Source organism: Anopheles funestus, chromosome 2RL (assembly GCF_943734845.2).
Source record: "Anopheles funestus chromosome 2RL, idAnoFuneDA-416_04, whole genome shotgun sequence".
NCBI lineage: Eukaryota > Metazoa > Arthropoda > Insecta > Diptera > Culicidae > Anopheles > Anopheles funestus.
Window position 1 is genome coordinate 3,733,394 of NC_064598.1, and position 23,597 is coordinate 3,756,990.

Here is a 23,597-nt window from a genome sequence, read left to right on the forward strand (position 1 = left end):
CGTGTTACCATCGTTTTCATCGTTGTTAAGCAACCGTACATCTTTGCGTATCATCGCGCATAGAAAATGCCACCATCCAAATATGGGCACCATGATCACCAACTCGGATGGATGGTTGCGATGGACGGCTAATCATGGACGTCGCTAAGGAAAAACGAACCTTTCCTAGGTGCGTGTCTCAATGGGTCACCGACGAGAGAGTTTCAACAGCACGGTCTACCATCGACCGCCAATACCGGTGACCGATAGCGACAGTAAATGTCCTCTACTTACGTACTGCTACCTACTACTCCTCCCTCTGACTCGGTGACTCGGTCAATAATTAGCGCTGATTTCATTCGTCTCGCCACGGAACGGCAGCGAATCGCGTTTCCGACGCGACCGACCGTTTCGTCATCGAGCGATGTGATTTTCTGCGCAACAGCTTGCGAAGAGTGGTTGTTGCGGTCTCTGCCCAGGAAGGAACAGGTTTTCGTAAAACACTCATAACCAATAGTTCGACACAGCCTGAAGACTTGGAAAAACAGTCTGAGCGAGCTCGTGTTCGAGCTTTACTCAACGTCATGTTTGCTGTGTGGTAACTTCAAACGCTTCCATCGCACAGTAGCTTGAAAGCAAAACGTGGCATACACTGAACAAATTTCAGACGTAAAGAATCGATTGAAAATGTTTCAATATATGCCACAATTAAACCAAACAATAAATAGCTGGGCATCCATTTAGGTTCTGTTAATGTTTTATGTTATAATGTTCAAGATATTCCTACGATTCCAACTGAGAAATAATCTCACTTGAAGAATTCTTATAAATTTACTTTTCTACAAATACATATACCCAAGATAAACGAATATCTCTTACAATCCAACGTAACATACGAGCACAAACGAAGAAATTTTGCAATGATGGCCCACGGACTGCACACCTATCCAGTCTGCTTGTCCGCAGCAGAAACCGGTGCCTCGCTTCGCAAACTTTGCTGCGTAGGAAAAGAAGCACCCAGTTCCCTGAGACCGTTTGACAGAAATGGAAAACTTGCCTCACTACACTGCACACAACCGTCACCGCAACCGGTGACGTTTGGGAGAAAGTTTTCCGCCTTCGCCGCGATCTGTCTGTCATTAAAGTCTATCTCCCCTCTGCTGTCAACGGAGTGGATTACGGAACCAAAACCCACTACCCTCGAAGACTAGTGAAGACAATGTGCGTTCCATGGGAGCTGTAAGAGTGAACACCACTACTACTACCAAACTAAACCCACCCGAGGGAAAAGTTTCAATTATGCACACGGCAACGATATCGCGAGGAACTAGGAAATGGTTCATTTCTGGATGGAAGGCACTGGAAATGGATCACGACAAGATGGAGCCCACCGATGTCTACAATGCGGAAGACACCGACCAAAACCCCAACAAACGGTGAATACCATCTCACCGACATCCCTGGATCTCCTGAGGATCTTGCGCGTTTCTTCTGCTCGGTTGCTCATGAGGTTTTTATAGTTTGCGCAACGAACGGACGCCAAGTTGGGGTTTTGCGATTTTGCTTACCTGAAATCGAATGGAGAAAAATGAAAAAGAAAGTTAGTTGGCGAAGTTAAATCGGCAGACATTTTGAGAAAACAAAAACATATGGAAACGAGCTGTCAGTTCGGAAAGCTCCAGTTCTCCAGTGGGTTTTACACGATTTTTAAACTATAAACTAAACACGACGCAGTACAGCGTTAGATAATGTTTCCTGTTTAATCGACTTAATTGCAATCGAGTGCCCCCCAAGCTAACAAAGATTAGAAGTGGGATTTTTGTACGTTTGATACGTCCATACCAAAAACGCTAAGATCCGGTGATCGTAACCGATTGAACTGCAGCTGATAAGCAGCGATGCGATGGAACTATCACTGACAGCCATTTTAATCCGGTTTGAATTGCAAGGGCAACGGTTTAAAAAAAACACACTCACAGCCACCCAACCCAAACCGCAGCTGCCTGAAGGTCCACCGGCTTATCGGAACTGTATCAACTAACGGAGCGCAAATGTAAACACAACGCGCGTACAACAACCGGAGCAGGTCAGTGGGAAATGTGAGGTGGAAAACATTGAGAAAAAAAAACAGAAGAGAGTCGGCCCGGCCTTTACGGGCTGGTGGCCGCAATTTTGCGCGAACATGGGAACGCACTAGATGGGACCGGAGAATGTGCGCTCGATCGCTCGATGGTGGTGGTGGCAGCTTTGCAAAGTGCATCACACATCGCCAACCACCCTTGCTGCAAAAGGAATACAACAAAACGGAACAGAAACCTGTGCCCTTCGCGGCGATCAGTGCAGTGAGTGAAAAACTCGTTCCCATCCACCACGCGCTGGCTGTGTTGACAGAAACGGCGAGTGAGAAGTAGGTCCATCTCGCACGTATCAAGTCTAAGGCGAAATCGAAAGAAAAAACTCGCACAAACTCAAGATGCCTTTGGGTGTAAATCATGGGAACGGTTCCGATTGCCTTTATTCTGAAACTGATTATCACCACAGAACGGCGAGACTAGTTACATGTTGTGACAGACAAACGGCGGAACCCGGCTTAACCCGGGGCAAAATATTAAATCAGAACAAAAACAAAAGCTACAACCTGTAGTGAGGGAGTGGTGGGTGGGAGTGAATTGTGTTTTTCCTCCTCACAAAAATCGGTGCGTTTTCCCTTCGTGAAACATTCATGCACACGGTCCATGATGCCTTCAAACGAAGCGAAGGTTTTTGTCGCATTCATTAGGAAGATTATTATCATTAGCCCGCTACTGACGAACCCGATCCGAAGGCATTCCCGAGGTCCTTCCTTTGCGCCATTCCACGATCGCAAAACCGGTTCGTTGGTTCGCTGCTCAGAATCAGTGCCATCAGCAAACCTTTGGTCGGGAGGTTTCCATCCTCCCAGATCACCATTCAGCAAAAGTGGGGTGTGTGTGTTGAGTCTCTTGAGCAATCACAGCCCTCGGGGTGGAAAAATGCGCTGAAGCAGCAACAAAAACGGCCCATAACCCCCCCACAAACGGCTAAAGCGCGAAAAGCGAAAGCGCTGGGTGGAGAAGGGGAAAGAGGAGGGAGAAGAGGGTGTCAAATAAAAAAAACCCACACACACACACAAATGCACACCGGAAAAGATGAAAAAGGCGCCCGATCAGACAGTCGGCAGCGAATGAAACCGCTGCTGTCAGCTGCCGCGACCGACACACGGCGCAAGAAGCAACCAAAGGGGGTGGGTGGTTGGATTTCGCTGGGTTGGTGCAGTTGGTGGAGAAAAAACTGCGCAACGCCACGGCAAAACAATGACCTCTTTGTGTTGCCGTGTGCCACGGAATTTCCTATTCACAGTCTGCAGGCCCGCCAATTGGGGATGATTTCGCCCTGAAGCAAAATCGGTGTACCAGCGGAGGCGGTCGTCGTAATCGTCTTGACTGTGCGATCTTATTATATGTTAATTACTCTACACACCTCTTACAACGGTGTTACTACTGGGTTGCCTTATCCTCCTCCACCTTCCTCACGCATCCGTACGTTATTCATTCCATCGCGAAAATTCGAGCAGTCAAGAGTCTTTTCTCAGACCACTTTATGAAATGGTTTCATTTTTTTTTCGTCGTAACTTTACGCCAAACCAACATTTCCTGTTGTCAGATGGGGTTGTCTCGGGCCAATGTTTACTCTCTCAGACGAACGTACTTGTGTGAATGAAGAGGAGTGGTTGTTGTTTAGGTTTTCTGTCCCAGGAAACCAATTCACAGATAACGAGGTGAATCTTTTCGTTGGTATGAATCATTTAAAAAGATGAAAAAAACTGCCATTCTTGAAATGGTTTCCAGTCGTGATCAATTTGCATGATCTATATGAATTTAAAAACTTCATTTCCTTTGCTGAGTTAACGATTTGGCATTAACTTTGACGGTAAAAATTGTTTATTACATTTTAATATTATTTCATTTGTTTTTCCAGTTCAATGAGAAATAACCAAAACCAACTGTACGACTTTTGGAAGCACTAGAACAAAATCGTCCCATGGCATTATGCATCGGCCTTCGGTCTAATACACCGAAGGTCGGGTATCGAATCCCGTCTGGGGACCGGAGCAGACCATCTGTGTACATATGAACCAACATTGTGTTGAGAATTTTAAGCTGTTTTTGACTTCATGATAAATACAAAATCTTAATAGCCATTTTAAATGTTTAATTAACACTGCCCTTCACTTAACTAAACGCAATTTCTAAAAAAAGCCCTTTAATGTATCCTCGTTAAGTATGTTTGTATTACACTAAATGGAAAATTTCTTTTCTTCTGACCTACGACGAACAGTCTTGCGCTAAGAAAATAAACCTTAAACACAGTTGTACAAGCAGTGCTAAAACACATTAAACAACAACACAAAAAAGCGTAGAAAGAAGCAACCAAACGATGCATTACTGTACAGTAAAGAGTGTAGTACTAACAGTCTTGCAATACTGTAAGTGAATTGACGACAACACGGGTTTAGGTATTCGTTCAACGCGGTAAGTAAGCAATCTTGAGATTGTTTACATTCGCATTTTGCACTTGACAATCCTAACAAACAAACGTTTGAGCATTATAAGCCCAGAACCGAATCATGCCAGGCAGATCGATGGAATGTACAGGAATGATCGGTGAAATATACTAACACGCCTAACACACAAACCGAGCGTTTCTCCTTCAAACACATTCTCTCTTTTTTGCCAAGCTCCGAAAGCTTTTGAAGGCCATAAGAGGATTTAAAAAAAACACAAACAACCGGAATGCACACGTGTACCACGAGGCTCAATGTCGTTCCTTACATTGAATAAAGTTTCCAAAAAAAGTTCACGCAACGGTGACACTATCTCCCACGGTATGTGAGCGTCTTACCGATTAATGGAGAGCACGCAGCAGCAGCTGGTTTTTGTTTTTGGTTTTTGCAGATGAACAAGTTACCTTGTGTCAGCTGACTCTATAAGTTGAGTGAGTGAGTCGGTTGTGATTTAAAGTTATGCATTGTTTCTTTTTGTAGGTCACGCACTTGAAGGCTTAAGGCCAAAAAGTGCAAATTTTTTTATATAAAGTGGAGGGAAACAAAATTAAATTAACAAAAACACAAGAACTTGCTAATTAACTTATCACATAAACTCGTGGAATGATATTAATCATTTATTAGCTGTAGCATTGATTATCGTGTTGTAGAATTAATCTAATTGAATAATACAACGATACTAAAACAGAAATATGAAAATTAATTCACAGTAATTATCATTTCGTGCTTTTAAACGTTCATCAAGTCATATACATACACATTACGTACCATTCGAATGGTAAAAGGACAATTTATTTACGTATTCGAAATTACTACACAGGCAGGAAAGCTAACGTATGACACATTGCTGATTGGGGAAAGGAAAATGGTTCAAAATTCCTTTTACCCTAACCTTAAAACAGTTTGCCTTCCCCCTTCTCTCCCCCATTGACATAGTGTGGCTAAAATTGCGTGTGAAGGTGAAAATGAAAAGTCAACATTTTCTTTGTTCCCTTCACAGCCCCTCAATATCCTTATTTCCTGGACTCCCCCACAAACCTTTTACGCTAGAGTGTTTCGCCAAAAATTGTGCGTTTTCAAAATCGTACCACTTTTCCATTGCTCCGGAACGACCTGAATGGGTTGCGAAGTGTTTGCGGAGAGCAGAAAGGAACGTCCTTATTGCTTTCATCACACCAAAAACCCATTCCCTCCTTCTCCATGTTTCTGGCAGGTCCCAAAGCAACCATAACCCATCGCGATAGCCCGAATGCTTTTAACTGTTTTGAAAGCTTCCCACCGACAATGGCCATTTCGTTCCGGTCGTAGAATAAATCATAGATATGCCACGGGGAAAATTGGGCAGCCTCCTTTCATCGCCCGTCTCGCTTCCTCACCTTGCTCCCTTTTGTATCTCATCATTTTTCCTAGCCATTTTCTACGTGTGCCTTCTGTATTGGGGTACGTTCTATACACCTTTGGCCGTACCGGGCTCAGTGCTCTCTCTCTCGCTCTACCCGGGTGCACACGATGGTTTGGCAAAATAATAAATTAATGGATTGTTGTTTTGGGCAGGTTCGGAATGCGATTCCCACCATCGGTATAAATGGGCGATTTGATATCGATCTGCGAATTTGCTGCTTTCCGGGTCGGCTGAACAGAGGCGTGGTGGGGGGCGGGAGGGGGCCCAAATTTATCTTCGATTCTATTCCAGTCGAACGAAAATTCCTGGAATTGGAAGGCACGTGTGCGTGTTCGGAATCGGTGTCAGATCAGAACGTACCTTATGGCCGATCTATTTCTGCCGATCTGGCGCAATAGAATATGTTCCTTCCTTTTCTGCAATATGCTACCCCGATACATTACTGTCATCATGTGTCATTCGTCTCATCTTGTGTCTTATTTTATTTAATTTTAATGGTAGAAAAATGTCAGAAACGTCTTGTGGGATATCAGCTAACCCCATCACTACATGCTTAGCAATTGTCGCGTTTGCCTTAGGAGAATTTCAAATTTATAGATTTTTTTATTTTCTATTCTTTTTTTTATTTAAAGCATTATTTGAGTGAAAAGAAACTCATTCCAACCAATTCGCATCAAAATAAATCAATTTTTAAAATTTTGCTAAATTTCCCAAAAAAAAGTTAAGGCTAACCCCTTAAGAAATTTTCGGGTTTTCAGATTTTTTTTATTTTTTTCTTATTTTTTATGCTTTCTTCTATTTAAAGCATTATTTGAGTGAAAAGAAACTTATTTCAACCATTTCTCATTAAAATACATCAATTTTTAAAATTTTGCTAAATTTCCCAAAAAAACCAAGGCTAACCCCTTAGGAATTTTTCAAGTTTTTTGATTTTTTTTATTTTTTTTTTTTCTTATTTTTTATGCTTTCTTCTATTTAAAGCGTTATTTGAGTGAAGAGAAACTTATTCCAACCAATTGGCATTAAAATAAATCAATTTTTAAAATTTTGCTAAATTTCCCCAAAAAAACCAAGGCTAACCTCTTAAGAAATTTTCAAGTTTTCAGAATTTTTTTATTTTTTTCTTATTTTTTATGCTTTCTTCTATTTAAAGCATTATTTGAGTGAAAAGAAACTTATTTCAACCAATTCGCATCAAAATAAATCAATTTTTAAAATTTTGCAAAATTTCCCAAAAAAAACCAAGGCTAACCCCTTAGGAAATTTTCGGGTTTTCAGAATTTTTTTTATTTTTTTCTTATTTTTTATGCTTTCTTCTATTTAAAGCATTATTTGAGTGAAAAGAAACTGATTGCAACCAATTCGCATCAAAATAAATCAATTTTTAAAATTTTGCTAAATTTCCCAAAAAAAAAACCAAGGCTAACCCCTTAAGAAATTTTCGGGTTTTCAGAATTTTTTTATTTTTTTCTTATTTTTTATGCTTTCTTCTATTTAAAGCATTATTTGAGTGAAAAGTAACTTATTGCAACCAATTCGCATCAAAATAAATCAATTTTTAAAATTGTGCTAAATTTCCCAAAAAAAACCAAGGCATCAACTGGACTAGTGTGAAAATTTGTAAACTGATGTGCGCTTTGAAAAAGCCAAAGAGAATTTTCGCAGAAAAGGAGAAGCTCACAAGGATTCTATATTACTGACCTACATTTCTGTATAAGCGGGTCAAAAGTTTATGTAATGTAACCGGTTCTATGTAAAATTATCTTTTTTTTTCAATCGAGCTTCAATTCGGGTAAACATTAATCCGAACACTCTTGCAAAACATTCAAAATAAATCACTTCAACACAAACAGAGTGTTCAATTCTGCAGATGAAATGTTAATGCATTATTAAAACACTGTCCCGCATTTCCGTGTCAACTAACAGACGATTTTTTTTAAAGAAACATAAACCAACATTTTTCTCGCAGATGTCGCTCCATCAACCAACTGGATCGCCTCTAGATGTCTTAAACGCACACCTTTAGGAGGTCATGCGGCGGCTTGTTTCCACGACCCAACAGCGCACAGCGCACAGTTGCATTCCGTAGCATAAATAGCAAGAAAAAGGAAGACACCGCGTGCCGGACGAGCACTCGTTTTGTGGCTCTAAATCGCTCGCATAAATATGGCACGGCTGGCTTGCCTGGCGCACACCGTAAGCAAGTGGCAATTGGCCGCAGTGTAGTGCCGCTGGAACTGGGTCAATTACGTTCCGATTCCTCGCCGAAGGTGCTTGCATTTAATGTATAAGCACCATCTCGCTACCACCGGTACACCATCGGCAGGCAGACGAAGGAATCTACACCGACCGGCTTTTCTTCGTTCATGAGATGTCGCTTCGCTGTTTTGTAGGACTCAGCCCGTTTTTTTTTGCCGCTAAACGAATCAGGCCAATCCGAACACTGGTACCAGGAACACAGGCAAACATCGCATCGCAAATGCGCAATTCGGACACGCTTATTCCGTACATTGGAGGTGGAAGATTCATGGCATGGGGCAGAGGGAGCCGATTCATCCCGTTAGCCCCCATCGGTATGCAACACAATAGAGGAGTGTTCAGCTGGGTGGTTTGGTCAGCTGACCGATCACTTCCCACTCGTTTCTGGGTGCGCAGTGGCAACACAATATTTATGCGCTTTCAGTTTTCTTCCTGGGCCTGGCAATCTTGTCAAGATACTATTTTCCATTCAGAGTGTAAAAACAAATGATAACCTTAATGGGCATGGGTGTATCATGTGGCATCATTTTCTTCCGCCAGCAGTACTCACAGTAGTTAACTTAATCCGCGTGAAGAAGTTAGTACTTATTAAGAAATAATTTTTAAATACACAAAAATGCTCTTAAATACAAGATTTATTAGAAATAGTATATTGAGGCTTATAACAGAGATTCAATCTGTTTCAATGCAACTGGCTGTGGACGTGCGAAGATATGCGTTTCCGTTTGCGCTGCGATGCACACGAGGACATCGGCCATTTGCATTGTACCATGGCGTAAACTACAAATTTAGCTTCAACGCATCATCAGCACCCATGGAAGCGTGTTTCCTCGGACAAGATCTGGTGCATATGATACACGCTGCACACTTCGCTACTTACCGCACGCGCAACCTTTGCTCTCCTTTATTTGCACGTGTGCGTACGCGAACTTCACTTCAGCAGCACTACCCCGAAGGGGGTGGCAAAGAATCGATTTAATTGTTTTCCACCGCAGAATATCGTACGTTCTACCACCGTGGCACGCGAAGACGTTCTTCGACACATGCTCCATTACGTACGATGATGGTCACGAACTCGATTTCGCCGCGAAGTTTAAGAGAAACGCGACTTATCGAAGGTCATCACCGATCAGCTTCGATCGAAGGATGCGCTTCATAATAACAACCAACCAAAAAGTGGTGCAGCAAATGGAACTTGTCTAGCCAAAGCGGCCAAATCCAAGCGGAACTGCAAAAATCAAACCACTTCAAGGTGAAAGGTGACTTTCGAAAGAAACTCTCGCAAACGCACCAATGGAACAGATGCAGCGAATGTAGAGCAAGGTAGACTTTCAAAGTATGAAAATGACGGCACGATGTCGAAGGTCGAATGATAATTGAACGATAATCGTCGAACTAACCCTGATAAATGGATTCTATCAATCAGATATCTTCGCTCTGTAACGCTCTGTAACGCTCGTCTGTCAAACCATACGATTAGCAAAAATCAACAGAAATTTATGTTTGTTTTCTGTAAATACAGTAGAACGGTGATTATCCGGGGGCGGATTAACCGTGCGCCGAAAATTGACAGCTGTTCAACCGTGGTGAACATTTGTACTGATGTCAGGTTGGTTAAAATGATTAAACTCGTCACCAAACGATATATTTGAAATGATTTGATTTTACGTTCTAAATTATAATTCTTATTTGATAATAATTTGCTTGATCCAGAATCGTTTTTAGCATCAAAAAGAATCACCATAGTATAGTATATAAATACTATATACGCTTTATCTAGATATAGAAATGTCCTTGCTATTTAAGGGACTATTATCCGTGGAAATCGATTAACCGGCATTAGTCCGGTCCCGAGCACCCCGGATAATCGACGTTCTACTGTACTTTAATTGGATAATATGGAAAGCAAATAATTGTTATTTTTGCTCCCCAAACATTACGTGGTTTGCTGTCATTTCCGGTTCGTGTTATTTCTCTTATAGTGATGTAAGTGCTTGTTAAGTTTGACCAAAAGCGAAACAAACAATGCCAAACGGAATTTCCTTAACAATAACAAACTTTAATTCAATTCTGCAAAAGTTCGAATGTTGCTTTCAACAATACGAATCAATAACATTGATGACACAATTGAACCGAATTACCCTAGATCTGGTACGATCTGTTGAGTAACGCAGATTGCTATTCAAGGTACCACGTTGTGTACCATCGCAAAGTCCAAATGCAGCGTAACGAGCGTTATGCGTTGAGTGAAACATGCCAGAAGCTCTCCAGCATCGCACGAGGAACTCGATGAAACCGGGATGAGAGTCTTCCATAGTGTTCTGGTTTAGTATTTGGGAAACGCAAACCGCGAAATCGCCCATTGAACTTCGCCTGACAGAGGATTCGATCTGTTCGAAACCGGCGCGATCGATCGACCTTGGAACAATAACACACTGTCGCTACTTTTGACACCAATTGCGACACGCACTCACGCACACTTGTGGCATGCAAAAAAAAAAAAAAATACGTCCAATCGATGATGATGTGATCACGCGAGTGACCGGTTAATTGGAAGGTTTTTAGCGGTCCGTCTGTCTCGCTCGCATGGATGATGGGGTCCGTGCTACGAGAAGTGGCTCCGCGAACACATCGGAATGCTTTCCTCTTTTCGATGGAGTCGTCATTGAGATGAATAACGTTGTTTTACCAAATGAAAATAACATAAAAATCACACACACACACTCCCATGGCTCTGCGTCAGCATACGAAGGTCACACAGAGTTGGTTGGTTGCGCGACTATGGAACCTGTGGGCAAGGCGGATTTTTTCCCTCTCTCTCCCTCCGAACAAGCATAAACATATTTCTTCTTGCGAAACATGAACATTCAGCCCGGTCAGTATCGATTGTTTAATTTAACACTGGGTCTCGTACCCCCGCCTTGTGGGTGCGACGGATCAACATTGGCAATCATCTGAAGGAGCATGATTTACGGTGGGAGATTTCCAGGGCAAAGGGACTACTCAAGAAGGGCACCGTGCAGCATTACGACAGGCACATCTGCAAGCATGCAAACACATACCACCCAACCGGCGTGTACACACGCTACACAACCTGTGCACGTCGTGTTGGTATGTAAGCAAATATTGATTGAATTTTCCCTTTAATTATTGCTTCGTAAATGTGGCTTGCGCAACGACACAATTTTTTTTTGCACCTTCCTATGTTGACTCCACGGGTCTCCACGCGACCCGCCATTTTACATTCTCCTTTCCCTAAGTCTCGCAATCCACTAAGAGGTAGATTTATGAGCCGATTTTTATGAGACATCTTGCTATCGAACTTGGAGCTTGGAGCATATACTACCATGCGTTGAGGAAAAAATATCACGAACATTTCGCAAATCTCCTTCGATTTGAATAAAACATGATGATCGATAATAAGACTAAGACGGATTAGGAATAATATGCTCAACTTCACATTAAATACAAACATTTATTGTGCAATTTTATTAATGTTTAACAAGTATTAAAATATCTTATTTTAAATGTAGAAGCTGTAAAGCAATATTTGAAATGTATCATGCGTTCATGATCCACGTGAAATAAAAAGCTAGAAGCGGTTGAAGAAAGCCGCATCTAGCCATTGACCTTTTGCTAAACGAACATCAACAACAAACAGAAAGTACAATAGAACCTCTGCCTGCTCAAACGGAGTATAGCTAGCTTTCTACGCGTTTCTTTTTTTCTTTATTTGAGAAAAGTGAACTCTTAACAGAAGAAAACCTCCGAACAGCATCTTTCGTAACGAGCAGGTAGAACGGTGTTGAAGTGTAGAGCATAATCTCCCTTTAATGGTCATTGATTGAATGAAGGAGTAGGGGACGAATGATAGATAAATAGATGGAAACAGAGTTTCATCCGAGTACGAACGTATCCAAAAGCGTATCCACAGTTGAAACCATGATTATTGTACGGCAAAGTTGCGTAGCACCACAATCGTGATGATCAACATCAAATCCCCACACGCGGTTGAGTTTTTGGAAGCGAAGAATAAAAAACCACAGACATGCCATTCACCTTTTCTCTATCATTGAAATTCATGCTGGAGATTTGAATTCTAGAAGCATTGGAAAAAAATCTCCCCCATTTGCTTAAACCCATTTGCCCACCTGAACCATAACATTAGAGAGGTGATCTTTTCGTCGTCGATTCTTCATTTCTTTCTTCGGCCTCCGGGTTCTACGGACGCTACTATTTGGTGTTGTTGTTTGTAGGTAAGAATCGATTGCATATAAGAAAAATAAAAATAAAAAACACACACACAGAGAAGATGCACGCAACAGAAGATACAGAAGCTCTTTAGTAAGAAAAAATAAAATCCAAAAGTATCGAACAACAATGCCGACAATAAAGAAGTGCGTACGAGATAAACGTATATATAGGAACGAGAGAATAAAATAAAACGGAAAACCAAAAAACGAAAAGGTCATGATGCGCAACGACAAAACAAGGAGTTGATAGTTTGATGTCTAAAAGGCTAAAGGCGGTGCTAGCAAGTTGCAAATACGTCAAGCTTCTGTAGAATGATGATCTGCTGATTTCAAACAATTTAGCAAAATAAATAAAACACGAGAATAACAAAGAAATACAGACAAGATCACATATCATACAATACTTGGTAAGGAAGTAATAAAAACAAACAAATCATAAAAGGTTAATCGACGAGCAGAAATCAACAAAACATATCGCTATTAGGAACCTTTCACAAGTACAAACCTTTGAACATGATATTAGAAACTTTTTTTTTCGTGCTAACAATATTGTAACCACTGACTTGGTTATTCACACGATGGCTGCACATTGTGTAAACACTTGCTTAAACCCGTCTGAGTAGATCTTATCCTGCCTTGTTTGGTTAATGATATGTATGGTTTACCATACAGCTTCGTAATTCCTTCCTTCTAAGTTCATAATACATCCGTGGCTCAACAATGACCAACGTAGCACGAATAATAAGTGAACGGAAATCTCCTTAGATAACGGAAGCGAGCGTAAGTGATACACACATACGCGCGATAGTATCATCAAATGGCAACATATTTAACAAACAATAGCTCATAATGGCCATTGTTCCCCACTGCAGCACACACAGGTTATGCCGTTCCTGTCACTCGTCTAAGTCCGGGGAAGCTCAATCGTTCGTGACGTCTTCTTTCTTGACTGACGGACGCCAAAGCTTGGAATGCAAACGAGAATAGGAAAATTGATCGTACGCAATCCGGCCATCCCAGAGCATATATCGAGAGAGATTTGTTGAGAGACCCGTTTTACTTTGAGTCTTTGAATTGTACTTTGTGTCTTTAAAATTATCTCCTTAGATCCATTGAATGAAACACTCTCTACATGTTTAGTTGCTGTCGGTTCACATTAGTGATGGGAACTCCTTGAATCCATTCCGACTCCGACGTACAAAAACCGGAGTATACTCCGAGGTAGTTGCTCCAGATTAATCCGGATTTAGCTCCGGAGTAACTCCTGATTTAACTCCGGAATAACTCCGGATTTAACTCCGGAGTCTCGGGAGTAGTCCGGAGTAACTCCAGATTTAACTCCGGAGTACTCCGGAGTACTCCAGAGTAACTCCGAAGTTTACTCCAGAGTAAATCCGAAGTTTACTAAGAAGTTTACTCCGGAGTAATTACTCCATAGTTACTCCGAAGTTACTCTGAAATGTCTCGGAGTCGGATTACTCCGACTCCGGGAAAATTGAAGATTGAAACATGAAATGCTAAAAGCTAAAAACATGAAATGCTGGAAATCAATATCCAATTAGAGATGTTTCAAAGTCGAAGTCTCGTAAAGCAAGAACGAACTAGATGGGATTTTCACGATACTAAGTGTGATGGGAAGATGTACAAAGTCGACCACAAGTGACTGCTAGTCATTTTCCCTTCAGCATGGTAAATTTACTTGGGTATAATGTGATGCAGCTTATGCTGCGTAAAATCATGAATCTTCGACAAACGATGGGCTTTTAAAAGATCTTCAGAGATTCATCTTTATCTCTCAAGTCAGAGAAAATATTCCAGAGAGATGCGTTTTAACAGCCGCATAGAAGTAGCAATTACATTGTAATTCATTTGATAATACCTTTGACTACGTTTGCCTTAGTGTCCTTACCCTAGACACCCGCTAGGCACGTTATGTAACGCGTTGTGCGACATTTCTCGTATCCATTAACGTGACGTAGAAGAAAATAGTATGCAACACTATAGAACCCACGTCAATAACAAACCATTACCAACGTGATAATGATGGTAGACATAAAACTGGAACCAGCCACAACTTTATGGACAGCAGAACCAAACCCCATGCTGGCCACATTTGTCTTCAATCGTCTTTGGCAAAAAAAAAACCTATTACAAGCCACCACACCACTCAAGTGACACGGAATAACTCATCATTTCCTTCTACGAATAAACTTTGCCGAAGGGACAAAAAAACCCCATTCCTTTGCTAAATTCCATTTGTACGCAACGTTCGCGGACCATTTTTACACGATTAAATTACTTTAATGCTCCACTTTTAGCCTGCTTCTGTTACATTATGGTGCGATTTTTATCTTCACCAAACCATTATCGAGTGATATTAAATTTTTCATCTCGTTTCGCTGTCCACACGATGTGTTTTTCTCGCGTGCCATTTTCTGTTGATGAAGGGGAACAGATCGGGACCGTGTCTCTTTTCATTCGCTTTCCATTCCAACCCCATCATTTGGGTTTCCGTTTCCGCGAGGGATAACTTTTCTACCAATCACCAACACACGTACTGCGGGTATTTAATTTTCCTTGCTCACCCTATTGTGTATGTGCACTGCGTTTCAGCACACTGGTCGGGAAGGAAAACCCCCAGAAAAAGGATAAAAGAAAAAAATGGTAAAAGCAGCTCGTCTTATGCTCGTCCTGTCCTTGTACTTCGATTCCGCGTAAGGACACAATTGAGGAGGAAAAAATTGAAAATCTCCCGGTCGTTTCAGCACATCATTGGGGAAGAGTGAAAAATCAACCCATCATAGGACGAAAGGGACATTTTTCGCACAATGCTTTGCCGTCCGCGGGCGTGGCTCGTCGATAACAAATCACAACCGGGACCACCACCAACACCACCAGATGACCCACACTGTACGGTATGCAATTTTTTATTCGAGAATAAAGTTTTGCAAAAATAAAAAACTAGTATTAACAGCAAAGAATGGGAATCGCTTCCCATCGTGAACGATAAAATGATCGCTTCCCTATCTTGACACAACATTCCACGGCGCACTCAAGGGAAATTGATGCACTTTGTGTGCCTTTATAAAAGGGAAAGGCAAACCATTGAAGAGGAAAAAGTGAAATAAAATCCTTCCACCTTCTCGCAGTGCAAAACGCTTCAAGAACATCTAAACAAACAAGCGAATCGAGTGAACTCGAGTTCCCTGTGGCGTTGGTTGTCGGTACGATAGTGAGGCGGAAGGTGGCTTATGAAACCAGCGATAGCGCGTAAGTCCACGTTAAGAAGGCTTACTCGGGAGGACTGTAAAGGAATTCCATTACTGCAATCAAGCCTGTTCCCTGGGAACAGCCCTCGAAAGAAGCATACGGTGCTAAACGGAAAGCAAAAAAAAAAAACGAGGGAAATCCCATTGAACGAAAGCTGCTTCACGTTTTCCAGTTAGACTGGAGAAGCTAGCAAGCTAGTAATTGTGAAATTTGCAAATAGTATAATTTTAAACACTATCAATTGAGTGACTATTGGCGAAATGATGAATCAATTTTATTTCACCTTGAAGAAGGAAGAAGTCTTTGTGAAAATGGAATTATTATTACATTACTTCTCTTCTTCTTCTTCCCTTTATTTTATTGAAAGTTTTTCTTTTATTTTAATTGAATTTCAAAATACAGCCGTTGCCACCAAATTTTAGTCCTAAGTCACCAATTTTTGTCTCGAAGGCACTTATTTTTGACAGTAAGTCATCAAATTTTGTCACATGACAACCAGTTTGCTTCATTATTTGGTTTACAGTTAGCGTGTTGAAAGCTTGAAAACAAGAATCATGATGATGCATGTATGATTGAACGAGAAAAACAGATCAGAAAATTGTTAATTTTTAAGATAATTATTTCGTTAATTTTAACGCAATTTCACTGTTATAAATCAATAATCCGTAATTCTCCGGTAAGACAGTGAAGTGGTCTTGTTTTTATTTCGTGTCAAAAACAGATGCATAAGGGACAAAAATATGTGACTTAGAGTCAAAAATTGGTGCGTTATAGTCAAAAATTAGTGCGCTCTATCAAAAATTGATGCTTTACAGACAAAATTTGTTGAGCGCTGTCAAAAATTTGTGACTTACGGCCAAAATTTGGTGGCAACGACTGTATCAAACTTTATCTCGAGTTGAAGAAGTTAGGAAACAACAGGGAGTTTATTGAGATAAGACTTATTTGACTAATTATACCAAAAAACTAAGCGTGTACTAGAGGTAAGTAAATTACACATATGCAACATTAACACTTGTATCCCATTGAGGATTTTGAGAAAGTTTCAAAGAGTTTGAAATTCCACCCAAAATAAAAGTAAGAAAAAAGACAACCCTGCGAGAGGCAAGACTATTAGAGGATGACATAAGAAAAGGATACTCAAGATGATATTAGGGCGACAGCAGCTGACATCTAGAGTCATTGCATCATTTACTTCTCTCCATGTCGACCTTCACTGTGCCGCGTAATGTCGTTGTCGGTAGGAGGTCGAAATAATACACCGACGCCATCAGTGTGAAACATGTTACCACAACACATGTGGAACTCGCAGCATCAGATGACAACGGCATTCACGGCCTGATCATGTCTTACAACCGAAAACATGATCGATCGAAGGTTTTGCGTGTTGTTTGAAAGTGAAAAGTCCACACATTGTGAAAACTATCACTCCAAGCAATTTCGTAGGGAAGATGCCAGAATGTAGGAAACATTCTTTTGCGAATAATTCCCTTTGGAAGGTTGGTTTAAGATATCCTATCCCTGTCGTGTAACGCTACTTAATGGGAAGCAATTTACTCCAAGCTGTCACCCAGCTGAGATTGAGTAATCAAATTTGTCCCGAGCCACGCCTTGATGAACGTGTGGCGGGAGGGCTTTAGCAATAGTAAAGGGCAAGACAAAAACATAAAAATCAATTCAAATCAACTTCCACCACCATTGGGATCACACACCACGCGGAGGAATCATCACGTTGTGTGGATTTCGATTGACAACGGAAAGTTGATAACAGAAATCATATTAGAAAAAAAGATAGAAATATTGTAAAATCCACAGTGACATAAAAAACTGTATTTTTTCCGTTACTGGCCGTGATAGTAAATGCATTCGATGCATGGCCCATATTGCAAAGGGAGTGAAGCTGTATGTGTTTTTGAAATCAATCCCTTTCGGTACATTGGAATGGGAAGAGGAAGAAAAAAAAACATAAATCACCCAACCAAATCATACCACAATATGCTCGTGCCGTAAAAGGCACTGTAGATCGAGGAATAAATGGTTACGCGGCTCACACGCGAGAGCGAACCGGAGAGCCAACCCGACTACAGGCTGAGAGAACACGGAATACCGTTGGCGATGATGATGATGATGATGATGGCAAGGACGATGGTTCCATGTCCTGATGGTTACATCGCGCATGCACTACCACCGTCAGTTGGCAAGCGGGATTCCGGGTCGAAATTTTTCCCCATTAGTCGAGGGAACGGGTGGCACATTTTCCAGAAATGTGAAATTTGGCAGAGCAAATGGTTTGGGGAAGCAGCCATAACAGAAAACGATGCTCGGATGTTGATGTTTTTTTTTCGCCACTGTTTTGGAAGCTTGCCTTTGTTCTTCCTGAACAAATCCAAACTAGTTTAATGAACCATTTTTTTGCATTTTTACTCAGAACTGCACCAAATGTGTTCCAATGCAAGCGAAACAAACACATATTTTTATTTTAAAAAAATCATTCTTCAAGCAAATAAAATTCCCTCTAGCATAATTAATAGCATAGAAATGAAGCAAATTCACAAGTGAATCAAAATTACATATTTATACCTACACCATGCCAAACTAGAAGCACAAAAGCATGGTTCAAAATCGGCTTTTTGTGTTTTTAAATACGATTTTCGCCCACATTTTCTGTCCAAGAGTCAATGGAACAAAAGTAACCAAAAACGAAAAAGAAAAAAAGCACACAAATGATATCCCTTCGTTATCGCCTTAATTTATCGTCGTGCTGCTCATTAGTTAATTAATTGATTTCGGCAACAATCAGTGCCGCGGGGTGATCATTGATGTTAGCAAAATCCCTACGAAATAATGGGAGGAAAATTTAGTAACAACAAAGAGAACTGTACGGCTCCCTGTCCTTTACCGGACCCAAATTGAATACTCTTTATCCGCGGCACAGAAAGGTTTCGTTCCCTGTTTCATAATTAATCGTCCATCAAATTTGTTTACCGGAACAACTCTTTTATTGTTGTCATCGAAAGGCAAATTCCACTGCCGTTTGGGACTGAATTTAAACATTGTTTTTACTCGTCGATTTCTAAAATAATAATATACATTAGAAAACAGAGTTCATGTCATTTTCTTTATTCATAAAAAAATACAACAAAGAGAGCCGAATAAGAAACAAACAGCTATCAAAAATGGGGACCCCGATTTGATTTGTTTCGAAGATATTCTGCTCAAAGGGATCTGTTTTACGAGATAGAATTTTGAAAATTCGTTCTCTATAAAATATTACCCAGACTTTGCCTAATTTGGGTAATTGTTTTCATTAAATTTTCTGGTTTGAATGGACAAGAACCTTTAGATAAAATTTTCTCCACTATTTCAAAAAAAAAAATAGAACATTTTGTTAACTTGTCTTTACGGAGAACAACTTGGGTTTTGCTTGCCCTTGTCATTAGCTGCAATTAAGTACATTTCTGAACCACTCACCTTATCAGCTGGTATGTTTTTTGACGACATCCTGCCTGCCTTCGGTTGCTGCACGGTCGGCAATCGCTAAATTCTGCTTATTATTTCCGTTTTTTTCAGTATGTACGGCTGAACGATGCTGGTGCTTCGATGCTCTCCAACGGATTCCCTTTTTCCCTTCCTACTGTCCTTCGTACTTTGCCACTCGCTCGCTCTCCTCTGGCATGTGGCTTGCAGAAAGATCGAGCAAGAAAGTAATACGAAGGTACAAACACACTCTGCTGCGCTGCAGGTCAAAACTGGCAAGGTTTGTATGTTTGTTTTCAGCTTCAAAAGGGCTTGGCTGATGGGTAAAGTAAAACCCAAAACTATGCTGGATGATGATGAAGCTGCTGGATTGTGCTGGGTGGCTGGCTTCTTTCTCGATCGCTTATAAACGGAATACACGGAAACTGGTGCAACTATCACTTTTCACCGTTTGACCTTTTCTGGTGCTTCGATTATTTTGCTTTGCTTTTTGCTGACAGCTGATAAGACATCGATCAAAATAGGTATTTCATCTTGGTAGGCGCTTTCTTCACTTCTTTGTTGCCAAAAAACTTCGCATCACATGAAACCGTAAAACATAGAGACACACATACATACACGCCCATACGCACACACTTGCACCAGGAGGGGCACACAATTTACATCATTTTTTCGCCCTCTTTTCTTAATATCACACAATGCAGAAATGCATCCTATAGAACGGGAGAATGGAAAAGCTTGCACTAAATGTGTACTTTGTGGCTTGCGTGGGTTGCGACGTTTTGCGAATCACTTATCACAACGCACTATGATTCGCCATTATTTGTTGTGCACTATGCACTAGCGACTTTTGACACTAGCTCGAAGCAGCAGCAGCACACCTGAAAACACAAACAAAATCGGATGAAGCGGACTGGCCCCCAGCTCGTTTGCACTGGTATTTATTTTGCGCATGATTGTATTTTCCGAACGATCGATTTAATTTTGGCCGTGTACGTCAAAGTTTTGCAGAAACTGCAATTGTGGAGGAAAAATCGTCTCAAAAAATTGCAAGACGCACGAAAACAGGAAACGGAGGAATGGAAATTGTGAATTGCTAAAGCAACAACGAACCAACGGCCTCACCAATAACAACGACGGCGAGCCCAGAAAACCACTGCCCGTGTCTCCTGCTTGCTGCCTTGCTGTGCCGCGATCAAACAGAAACAAATGTAAACACCCATACAACGAACGGGTGGTATTATTTTCAAACAACACAATCTCCTCTCCGCTGCTTTCGCGCTAGCAGTACGACGACGTCGTGGCGCAACTTCAGAATTATTTTCGCTCGCACCAACACTACCGTTGCGTGAATAACCACACACGCACACACACTCACGACGTCGTGTTTGCTCTCATCTGAGAGGGAGTGATTTTCTTTTTTCCTTTCTTGAAAGATGTAAAATTTCACCCAAAAACCTTTTATAACACAACACTTCCCGCACACGTACACGCACCAACCACAATCGAACGCACACATACACCTGCTAATTTTATTCCACTGTTGGTTTTTTTTTTCGTTGTTGTAAACTGTTTCATTCGAAAGCAGCCAATGTTAATTTTGCTTCAATTCCTCCCACAAACTGTACACTCTTGCCACTGACTCGATCCCATAATTTGGGCCTGGGGCTATGGCGCAAGATGCCATAGTTGATGAGGAACTTTCTACCCACTGGATAAGCTTTTGTACGTTGGATTTGATTCCAGGATGCCCTGCACTACCTCAAGATGGAATCGACAGCCTAGCGACTGCTGCAAGGTGACCACGAATGCGAATCCACTGTAGTCTCGACCATAGAAAAAGAGCCTTTGAAAAAGCACACCAGTCAGGGAAACAACGCACCACCTATTTTCTATTGATGCCATTCACCAACACACCAGTATGCTAGTGAAGTATGCTCGTTGCAAGGTGCGCACACAACATGACAAGAAATCATGTTGCTGGTTTGACAATCGCCGAACTGGCTTTTAATTTGCTCTTTAACAATATTTTTTAACTCGTTAGCTCAGACCAAAAAGAAAAAAAATAAAGCCAACGTTAGCAAAAATTGCAGTTCCATTGTTTCACCTATTGTTTCACGTGAGATAATGTACTGCGGGTTTGTTGCGGAGATATTTAACTACATTTCTTAAATATGCAGACAATAGAACGAAATTGCACATTTACAAAAGTAATGAGCAGAAAACAAAGGTTAATAACATTATTTCAAATATTTTATAATCGCTTGTATTCCAAAAAGTTTAATAAAACACTTTTAATTATTGAAAAATTAAAATATTTAACATATTTCCTAATTGTTGCTTGGGGAATTTCAATGCGTCGACAGCACATTTTGGTTTAGGAGTAATACTTCTTCATTTGAAGATAGCTTCAGTTCGCAAATATCTTGTAAGGATTCTTTATATAAATGTTCATACGTATCTTTCAGTTATTCTTAATTTTTTGTCGTGAGTAAAATTTAAAAATCATGTTAAACATATGTAATTCTAAGGAATGTTACACAAAAACAGAGGACTACACACGTTGACTCGACTAGAACGGTCCGGTTTGAAATTCGACTTTAAGCTTTCTACCCATTCCACACATGGCTGGAAAAGCTCTCACTGGACAAAGCTTATAAAAGGTTCCATTTATCCGGAACTGGTTCTTTTCACTTTCAATTCTCAAACTAGCATTAGCGCAAGCTTCGTTCTTCCTTGCTGTGTACCTGTTGCGCTGAACTCCCGTTAAATGTGTTGCTTCATGGAAGCAAAAACGCATTGGAAACAATACTTGGAAAATTCCTCTGCTATTTTGAGGGGCACTTTGTCGAAATATTGGCATTTGCCTCGATCAAAGCAGATATAAAATATCCCATAGAGAAATTTTCCCCGTGCCATCTCGATCAGTATATCTGAATATTGTTTTGGCCTCGAATCTCTTTAACACCGTAGCCAGCTTGAAGCTTTTTCCCCTCTAGCAAGATATTCCGCCGAAATGACGAAAGATGCAGCAATCTGTCCTGCACACTGCATGTGGCAATCCTGGAACTCGTATGCTTTATCTATCTGGCTCAGCTGGCTGTACTGCCGCATTCAGATTCCACGTGTTGCTGTAAATGTAGCTTGAGGTCGGTGAATTTTTTCGGCCGAAACGAACACTGATTGCAACGCAATGGTGTTTCAAGAAGCTGCATAATGTACTGCATGGAAGGCCGATCTATACCTCCCTTTTCGTGCAGTTTTTCTACCACATCTGTAAATAAATGCTTGGTTGATTCAATGGAGCTGCTAAATACACCATTTTGCTTACGTACATTCGTGCTTGATTAGAAACTCCGTATTAAATGCGTTCCAATGGTATCGATGGGAAAGACAAGGCGAATGGTAATCCTTCGAGATGATGTGTAAATGTAAGCGCCTCATTGAAGGTTTCATATGATAGCCGTAATCAAACCGATCAGCTGCCAATCCACTTGTCCCGACGGCTTTCAGCCCTAGGTCGTACATATGTTGCAACAATACGGTGTCTCCTGCGGAAAGCTACAATAAACATAATACGTAATTGTCATATCAATCCCCGATTTTAGATTTTCATTCCGCAATACGTACATCATAAACGGAATCGATGTCCTTCCAGGGAAGTACGAGGAAGTGATGAAGAGCCTTAGGATATTTATCTTTGATGACTACGGCTAGATCAGAAACGAACAATTGCTTTCCTTTGTTGTTTATTGCATGAATTAGCCCGTCGGTCCAAGCTTGTGATGCCATTTACGAAACGGTGCCGATACGGTGCTAAAGAAATGTCAACCCTTGTAGGGGAACGTCAAACCGTCCTTCAAAAAACAGCAATCGTTTTGAAAATGCGAACGGATATCCTGTTTGATGAATTGCAGTTTCAAAGTTTTTTCTCTGTTCTTGCTAATCCTGACACCTTCGAATGTTCTGTTTAATCCATATTCCGTGCAGCAAATATATTATTGTTCTTGATATACGTACACCTGTGTTCTGGGTTCAAAATCTCAATCTGACTGCTACATCGACGAGTGGTACATACAAATTAAGAAAGGAATAAATTTGTCTGATCGCGTTTGCTGAAGAATTTCCCTTTCTGCACTAGTATTCCAACCAAAAGATTCTTGACGAGTGTGGATTTTCTGCGGATCAGTTGGAAAACCAAAAAATGAAATGAAATGAAAAAAACAAATGCGATTTCAAAATGAAAACCTTTGCTGTCATGTTGCTTTCTGCACGGTTAGCACACAACATTAAGTATTGGATACAAGTATGACGTACATACTGCCGTGTATCGATAAAATTCTGTTTTCCACTAAACTACAATCAGTTAGAAAGC

General features: G+C 40.9%; 1 protein-coding gene and 1 long non-coding RNA gene across 2 annotated transcripts; both read right to left on the reverse strand.

Annotated features, from left to right (window-relative positions):
* Positions 1-257: 257 nt before the first annotated feature.
* LOC125774818 (uncharacterized) lies at positions 258-21,161 on the reverse strand. Its single transcript, XR_007421129.1, has 3 exons — positions 20,348-21,161; positions 19,217-20,103; positions 258-1,547 (listed from the first exon to the last, which is right to left on the reverse strand). It is a non-coding gene; the product is annotated as an uncharacterized LOC125774818 (long non-coding RNA).
* Positions 21,162-21,727: 566 nt separating this feature from the next.
* LOC125774808 (aprataxin-like) lies at positions 21,728-23,515 on the reverse strand. Its single transcript, XM_049445046.1, has 3 exons — positions 22,853-23,515; positions 22,558-22,783; positions 21,728-22,496 (listed from the first exon to the last, which is right to left on the reverse strand). Exons 1-3 carry the CDS (start codon positions 23,012-23,014, stop codon positions 22,315-22,317), a joined length of 570 nt encoding a protein of 189 aa, XP_049301003.1. The 5' UTR covers positions 23,015-23,515; the 3' UTR covers positions 21,728-22,314.
* Between the last annotated feature and the right edge of the window lie 82 nt (positions 23,516-23,597).